General features: G+C 37.6%; 1 protein-coding gene across 8 annotated transcripts in view; it reads right to left on the bottom strand.

Annotated features, from left to right (window-relative positions):
- The window catches only part of Pikfyve (phosphoinositide kinase, FYVE-type zinc finger containing), a 90,323-nt gene that overhangs the window by 38,253 nt on the left and 42,770 nt on the right, over positions 1-9,300 (bottom strand). For 7 of the 8 annotated variants that reach the window (XM_029569904.1, XM_029569902.1, XM_029569907.1 and 4 more), the window contains 2 exons: positions 5,881-5,988; positions 171-311 (listed from right to left, as the gene is read on the bottom strand). In XM_029569904.1, coding sequence (XP_029425764.1) covers positions 171-311; positions 5,881-5,988 — 249 coding nt within the window. The remainder of the gene's footprint in view (positions 1-170; positions 312-5,880; positions 5,989-9,300) is intronic. The other variant, XM_029569905.1, reaches the window with a different exon arrangement.

Raw genomic sequence — 9,300 nt, 5'->3', positions numbered from 1 at the left:
GAACGAAGGAACAAAGGAATGAAGGAAGGAGCTACCACACCTGTATCCCACTTTCAACATACAAGGCACAACACAGATATAAAATTTCTGCACATCTAACACATATACACATTAATTTAAAAACCATGATTTTTTTTTAAGTGAGTAACAACAAAACTAAGAACACTCACTGACTTTACATTAATGACCAGAGTAATGCCATGTTCCAGTAACATGTCCTGGGCAATCCGAGACACTGTTTTCTCAACTAGAACCAATGTGGGTCGAACATCAACTATTCGTTGAACATAATTCTTCAAGAATTCCCTTTCCTAAGTGAGATAAAACAGAAACATAAGACCTGGTAATTTCAAGATTCAGACACACTAAAATATCATGATAGCCTGACTCTTAATATCAATTCTGATTCTAAATTTTTTCATTCACAAGTAAGTCTATAACAAAATTAATTCAAATATAACTGTGCTGGATAGCTTCAGTTGTCAACCTGACACACCTGGGAAGAGGAAACCTCACTTGAGGCACTTCCTAGATCAGATTGGCCTATGGCCATGTCTATGAGGCATATTCTTAATTGCTACTTAATGTGGGAGGGCTCAGGCCCTTGTGGGCAGTGCCAACCCTGGACAGGTGGTCTTAGGTTATATAAGAAAACAGATTAACCAGGAACAGGTCAGAGGAACAAGTCAGGAAACAACATTCCTCTGCTTTAGTTCTTGACTCCATGTTCCTCCCCTGAGATCCTACCTGATTTCCCTCAAAGTTGGATTAATACTTGGAAGTATAAGGTGAAATAACTCCTTTCCTCCTCCAAGTTGGTTTTGGTCAGTGTTTTATCACAGCAACAGAAAGCAAGCCAGAGCAACAAAGAATTTTTTAGTCACAATTCTAAACTATTCATTACAGTTGAAAGAATTTCAGGATAAATTCCAACCCTCATCAAATTTTACTTTGAAAGATTTTTAGTCCTTAATAATATAAAATATGCTAAAGATGTAGCTCAGTGAAACAGCACTTGCCAAAAATGCTCAAGGTTTGGTCCCTAATGACACCTTAAAAAAAAGTGTGTGTGTGTGTGTGTGTGTGTGTGTGTGAATAATAAACAGTAAGAACTCAATTAGCTAAATCTCAAAGGATTTTTAACTCAATTTTTGAACAACAACAATAAAATCCCAACTTTACAACTGCCACAATAAAAGCATTTCTAAGTGTTTTAAATATGATTGTAAATTTCTTTTCCATTCTGGCGCCTACCAGAGTATCTCTTCTGTTGGAACAAACAACTCTCCAAAAGATGCTACTTCAGCTACTTTCTAACTCCAATTCCCATCATACTAGTCTACCTCAGACAGATGTAGTTAAGTGGTAAGGCAATGCTTAATACAATTTTACCAAAACAAAGGCTTCAAATCAAAGCACAGAAAACAGTAGATAACCAGAGTTAAGACAATACAGATCATTAACTGTTTCATACACTTTTGGTCTCTGGATGGAAGACAATTAGGAGGGAGCATATTTGCCACTCCTACTCCATGTGCTCAAAGCATTTCTTGAGCAAGACTATATTAATATTCAGTCACCAGCAATGCAGGAGCTTATTCTCTGCATGGAACTGTTATGAGGTCCATTTCTGCTATTCTTTCTGTTTTACTGATAGAAATTATAAATTTTTACCTAGCATGGTGGTACATACCTGTAATCCCAAAACCTCAGACTCTGAAGGAAAAAGACCTTGAATTTGAGGTGAGCATGTGTATGCAGCAATGTCTCAAAATAAAAAATAAAACTAGAAATTTTACATTCTCAAGTTCTCTCTTCATTAATAAAATGGAGTTTTTCCTGAAATACATTAATAGTCTGATCTGCTTACTAAAATTTAAGAACATTTAAAATGATTTTGTTTATGAAGCCCCACTAAAATTAAATTTTCTGAACCTATCGTAGTTACACATGCCTGCATTTGTAATCCTAGCATTTGGAAGGTCAGAGACAATGGCAAGTTCAAGGCCAACCTGGGCACTATAACAAGCCCTTGTCTGAAAAAAAGAAAAAATAAAAACAAAATAACAGTCGCTTCTGGAACAGGGTTGGCAAATAAATTTCCTCTTAGATTCATCTCCATCCAATTGATATAACTATACATAAAGCTCCATGTTAAAAAGCAGGCCTACAACTGAAAAATTACACATATAATATTTCTACATGAGTCCATGAGTATAGCTGAAGGCTACATAACAAGAAACAGTGCCAGACAGGAGAAACCTGCCTTTGAGTTGTTGGCCAGAGTAGTCCAAGAGACTCCCAAAATTACACAGGCTATTGCCACAGCCCTTGACTACCTCTAAGAACTTGATGGTAAGACCCTATTGCTGAAGACAGGACATACGTTGGACACAGGATCTGAAGCAACAGAGCTAGGACTGACCTGGAAGCCACCTCCCCTGAAGGCTGGCTCTCGTAGCTTTGGAGAACACTATGCAAGCTGCTAAGGAAGAACATCAAGCGACAGTCCAATCCCAGCTTCAAGGCCTAAAAACCACATCAATGACCAGCACAGCAAAGGACACTGATACAGTAGTGGCACTTTTATCTTGGGAGTAATCAACAGTTACCTAATTGGACTTAAAACCCACTCAATGGGAGGAAACTCGTGTGTGGTACTATAAATCTAGCCAAATACACATAGCTGGAGAGGTCACAGATCTTACAGAAAACTCTAAGGCTGTCACATCCCTAGAAAAATGTTATATGGATCTTTAAATCTATAGAAAAGTATCCCAGTCACCATCAAAGAAACTTCTTTTTCAAGAGACAGAGATGGTTACAGAGTTCCACAACTGGTCACACACACAGATTGTCTGTGAATTGCCCAAGCCTAAGTGGCAAATCTAGGATGCAACCTCTGCACTGAAGGCTCATGGAACATAGAACAAGGGATGAAGAGAACACTGATGCATCTTTCAATTCTCATCAATTAAGATCCCTCATGCAACAGAGAACCAGGAAAGCAAAAGATCATAAATGGCCAAAATGCAGATAACAAGAGTTTGCAGAGCGTGGGTACTTGGACAGGAGTCAGGAGTCCTATATTAAAATCCACCACTCAGGGCTCAGAGGTCACTGCAGAAGAGAGGGCGGAAAGATTGTAGGAGCCACCAGGGAGGAGGTGTATGACCATACAGAAATATTCCTAAGGCTCCTGGGATTCTTCACATACAAACCCACAGCAATGGTGTCAGCATGCACAAGACCCATGCAAACTTATGCAGACAAAAAAATCAGGCACAGAACTGTGGAAATGAACAGCAAGTCCTAATCTTAGTCAAAGAATTATTGACAGTTGATTACTGCTGGGTAAGAATGAGCGGATCTTCTTAAAGGGAGGGACTCTAGACAGACTGACCAGCCCCCAGTGGATGAACTTGCACTGAGAGACACCTAGGGACACTAACTTTATATAATAGGCCTTAACACAAATGACAGAAGATATGAATTCCAGTGGGGAAGCGGGGGGAGGGGGGAGCGTATGGGCTAGTGCCAAAGGGGCATAAAGATGATTTTCTGTATGAAATACACAAAAATTCAATAATTTTTTTTTAAAGCAGGCCTAGTCCCGGCTCATCCAGGAAAGTGTATCAAAAGATAGGTCAAAAGCATAGCCTAAAGGACTGTAGACCAACAGACCTAGTCCAGAAGTCACAGCATAAATTATATCCTGCCCCCTGCTTCCCCTCCTTCTTCTGACTACTTTTGCTTCTTTATCTGATTCTTATCTATTGGAGGAGGCAGAAAGAGGCAGACAGATGGAGGAAAAAAGGGAGGGGAAAAAAATCAAATCAGCTGAAATCTCCTACCAATACAAATTAAAAAGTTTAACAGAACTGAAGGTAAAGGTACAAAACTGTATGAAATCATTACTGAACAAATGCTTTATGTTATCAGGATTAAACCATGTTGGTTACTGCAGATGTGCCCAGAGCATAATTCTCTCATCTGAAAAAACAAGTTTGTCAACCAGATTCCAAAAATGAAATAATAACTGTGAGTAAAGTATAACTTTTTCATAAATTTTACATGTTTTAACAACTATAAAACCAGGATGCATCTTATAATCAATATGGCTGTGACATAATCCTATGAAATTCTGCTGATGTCATCTCTGAAATCAACAAACCCCAAGCACAAGGGTGAAGGATACAGATCAGTGCTGAGTCTGAGTAGCAAATGAAAGGGCAGCACCAAAGCTAAAGAAAAAAACAAAAACCCCAGCATCAAAGTATCTTGAATTCCATAAACACAAATTGGGCCTCCCCTCATTCCTCCTAAGTTCTACACTGAAAAGTCACACTACATCATAATTGGAAAGGCTAGCATAAATCTAATCAAGGCCTTTCATTTTTACTGATAATAGCTAAATCCCAAAAACAAGAGCTCCAGAAAAGAGACTCTGTAAGTAATGCAGAGTTTCAAAAAGCACTTGCCTTAGACCACAATTGAGTTCTGCTTGCTAGTATCTATGAAATTCAATATAAAAGTGGCTGTTCCTACCAATCTTGGAAAACTGTGACTTCTATGAATGTTCAAGTGATAGTTGTCTAAATATTTCTGGAAATGAGTGTTTCCTTGTAAAATAGTATTTACAGTCCTAAAAATCTCTCATTTTGAATGACCACAAACTAAAATTAACAACATTTATAGAAGAGGGCTATGGGGAAAAAACCCCACAAAATTTATGCAACTTCAAATCCACAGCACTAACAAAATTAATAACTGGTATCTTAACAAAGAACCTAGATAGTCCAGGTAGACGGTTTAGCATGGCTGATGACTGCCTTGTAGAAAATTTCAAATGAACAAAAAACTACAACAGTACAAGTGGTGATCAAGCTCTGGGCAGATCATTTCCCAGGAGCAAGCCTAGGCTGGGATTGTACCTTCCTGGAAAGAGGGCCCTGTAAGCATTTCTCAATATAAAATTGAAAGAACTAGTGCCTGAGTAGCAGATGAAGTGAGGTTATTTTCTTTCCCAGATGAGAATTACAGCCTTACTGCACCTATTTTAAACTCTTTGCTTAGGAAAAACTGAAGGAAACCCCTCACCTGCCTTGTCCCTTAAGGACAATAGCACTCTGCTTGAGCACTTATCTAAATATGTAAACTTTGTGTGAATTTCAAATGCTGACCTTTCAATAAAGACTCAAGAGGACAGTGAAAGTGCTCTTGAGCTGGTCACAAGCTGAGGGTATCCTGGCCTGATTTCAGTTTTTCAGGAAAGGACACTGTGAAGGGTATCTACAGGAAACCCAAACAAACCCCATGTAGGGTTATTTCTCTTTGCCAACTAGATACAAACTAACTTGTTCTTTAGAAATGGAATTTAGTGGAAGCCTGTATTTCAAACAGGAGATTCAATTACAGACCTAAGAAGTTAGAGAAATTTTCCCAGTAAATCAACAAAGTAGGGAAGAGAAATAAACTAAAACTTGAATTTTCATTTTTTCTTCCATATAGTCCCAGTCATATGTTCCCTTTAACATTTTAGAACTTTAAAAATAATGAGTGATAGGTTTTGGTTAAGCTACTTCTCAAAGTGTAACATATGAAGGTGTCCTTTATAATTAATTTTTAAAACATAACAAATTTTTAAAATTAAGTGGGGCCAGGTGTGGTGGCACACACTTTTAACCCCAGTACTCCACTCAGGGGGCAGAGGCAGGCAGATCTCTGTGAAACTAAGACCAAACCGGTCTACATAGCGTTCCAGGCCAGCTGGGGCTACAGGAAGACCCTGTCTCAAAAAAAAAAAAAAAAAAAAAAAAAAAAAAGTGGAAAGTAGCACAACACATAAACATCTCATCACTTTATTCTTTAAGTTCTTACCTGAAGCACAATAGGATCAATGCAAGTAAACTTAGTTTCTTCTCTATAGAGATACTCAATGGAACACTTCAACAGAAGGATTTTGGGGTTTTTAATACAAGAATTCATCTGCAAAAAAAAAAAAAGAAACAATAATTTGCTAAAGGTATATACTTCACAGACTTTTAATCATAATTTTAAATTCATATTGCTCGTAATTCCTACTAACGAAGTATTTTAGTATATTAGTATTATCACAATCTAGTTCTTTTGGGTTTTCTCTTAAATTTTTTCAAATCAAATTCTTCAAAAAATGACTTTTTCTTAATACTAGTTTAATATATTCCCCTATACTCTTCATTACATTTTTGTAATTTCTAATTTTGTAATTTCATTTTTTAATTTCTAATATTGTAAGACCCCTAGGTAGAGATGGGTCTTATGGGCAGACTATCGCACAAACTCCAGATCAGCAACTTGAAGCTATATTTCAGTCTTTCTAAATGTCAAAAGGGGTATAAAAGAAAAAAATGTTAATGTCACTCGAACATATGTCTATTGAAATAAATTTCCCAACAATATGAAGTTAGCAAGTTGAATTAGATAACTTTATAACGGGTGAAATGCGGAAAATGTGGAGGGGGTATGGGGGAAGCAAGGACCATACAGGGGCAAAGAGGAAAGAGAGACGATGTTTAAGTGGTGTGAAAAACCAAGGGGAAATGTAGTATTTAATAAACCTACTGAAAAACACACATATAAATGCGAGTGCATGTGTACAGCTGAAAGCTATAAAACAAAATCACAGTACTAGGCATGGGAAACCTCTCTCAGAGTTGTTGGTGGGGTAGTCCAAGAGACTCCCAAAATAATACACACTATTGCCACAGTCTTTGATTGTCTCCCAGAACTTGAAGACCCTATTTCTGATGACACAACATAGTCCAGACACTGGACTTGGAGCAATTGAGCTGGAACTGACCTGGAAGCTCCTCCCTGAAGACCAGCTCTCATAGTTTCAGAAGACACTATGCAAGCTGCTAAGGGAAAAAACCAATCAATGATCCCACACATCTATGAAGTCTACAAACCACAATAACCAGTCCAGCAAACTATCTCTACTGGTACAGTGGCACTTTTATTTTGGATGTAATAAATAGCTATCTAATTGGACTTACTAGGAGGGAAATCATGCATGGCAATGTAAACATAGTCAAGTACACATGGCTGGAGAGGTCACAGACTACTTCTGTCACTTCCCTAGACCAACATAATTTCTTACTGTATTCTAAATATGTATCCTTGCATTTACAAACAAGTGTACCTCTCACCACTCATCAAAGAAGCTCTTTTTGCAACTGCTTGAGACTATTACAAAGTTCCACAACTGGTCAGATGCAGAGAATAAGTGACTGTGAGGTGCCCAGCCCTAAGCAACACATCTACAATGCAAACATTACACCTAAGGCTCAGGGAACACCACAGAAGAGGGGGCAGAAAGAATCTAAGAGCCAGAGGGACAAGACACCTGCTCCTAGTTAATGCATTCTAGTCATGAAAGGAAGTCGCACCAATGAAATCGCTCTAGTATGGTAGTCTAAAAAGATCTGCATAATTATAAAACCAGCTGACATGCCAAGAAAGATGGAAGAAATGTCATGGGGTCTCACCTCAGGATGAAGAACTACAGGCAATCAGCGGATGCTAAGGAAAGGAAAATCCGTTTTTCCAGGGACTAGTTCTCTGAGAGGTTATCTAATCCCAAATGAATAGCCCTAAACACAGGTACACACAAGCAACCACTAATTTTATATATGCATATATAATAATTAGAGAAGAAGAAATTGAGAGGGAAGTGAGGGGGAATTTTATATATGTGTGTGTACATATTTTTAAACACATGCATATATATATATGTACATATATAAAATAAAGAAGAGAACAAGAAATTGAGAGAAGTGGGGGGACATGGGAGGAGTTAGGGGGGTCTTGGAAGGATGGAAATAATGCAAAGACAATACTCATATATGAAATTCTCAAAAATAAAAAAATTAAATTTTTTAAAAGAAAAAAAATTAAAGTACTTCCAAAAGCAGAGACTCAAGCAAAACACCCCAACCATGCTGCCACAGCCACAGGCAAAACGGCCTAAGTACTGCTACCAAGGTTTCAGGCTGGCCAAACTCACAAAACCCACACTAGCAAACAGCTCAGAAAATAAGGACTAACTACAGAAATACACTTAGGGCTCTTAAATTAAATACTACCTCTAAATAAAATAAGTGAGGCAAACCAATAATTCATGGATATATTTCTACCTCTCCTACATACGATTTTCTTCAACTCCTGAAAAGATATAACACATTTACTCTTATTTCAATATGTATCACTTAATTTGGTTTGGTACACTACCTTAAAAGAGTAAAGTATTGTTTTAGTAAGTGATTGTGGACCATGTCTATGAAACAATATTGAACACCAACATACTTTCATTTTTAAGTGGTCATTAGCAATTTTCTGAAGGCTTAATGTCTTACAGTCAGCCCTCAACATCTACAAATACCTAAACAATAGAGTATAACAACTATTTATATAACATTTACATTGTAATAGTTATTATTAGTCATTTAGAGATGCTTTAAAGTCTACAGTGGAGTATGCAAACACTATGCTATTTTTATATAAGGAACTTTAGCATTTCAAGATTTCAGCACCCCTGTGAGATACTGGAATAGCCCACTGCAACTAAGAAATAAGTGTATTAGTCTACACTTAGAAAAGAGTGAAAACAGGATTACAGTTCATCCATCTAGTTGCTTGGACTAGACATTCATCTTGGCTTTTGCTGAAACAAAATCAGCATCGTCAGTGATGAGAACAGGGTAGCCCTAGTTTTAAGCAGTTTCCTTGATGATGATGAAGGTCTGAGAATACTACTACAGGTGAATGGTCTCTCAAAATGCAAAGACCAACAAATGACACTAAAAGCTGTAGTGCCTATTTTAGATGCATTACCACCCTTCTCCTCCCCCACCTACCTTCTCCAACTCCTCTAAATCTAATGAATCAGACTATCTAGGAAAGCTTAGAGAACCATATATTTAACAAGGTCCAGAGGAAATCTTGATATGCACTACACTTTAAGAATTAGAAGCCCTCCGAAGTTCAAAATCACCGGCAGAATACAAAGCCCTTCCCTGCTTCCTCCAGGTAAATCTTCCATTTCCAATTTATACCTCAGAAGTTCAGATTCCCTAATACTCAAGGTTTTCTAACCTCATTATTTTTGTGTTAGTGCTAGAAAGAGGCCTCACAGCTGAAGATGAAGGTACAATAGGTAAGACACCTAAGAGAGTAATAGTGCCAGTTCTGTAGAAAGACCAATTTTAGAAAACTAAACCATCTGAAGGACTCCAATGTTTCAAAGAAACTCTGCCTCCA

Source organism: Nannospalax galili, unplaced genomic scaffold, assembly GCF_000622305.1.
Source record: "Nannospalax galili isolate Female #2095 unplaced genomic scaffold, S.galili_v1.0 scaffold281, whole genome shotgun sequence".
Taxonomy (NCBI): domain Eukaryota; kingdom Metazoa; phylum Chordata; class Mammalia; order Rodentia; family Spalacidae; genus Nannospalax; species Nannospalax galili.
The sequence above is the reverse complement of the archived record's forward strand: the minus strand, read 5'-3'. Positions and strand labels throughout refer to the sequence as shown.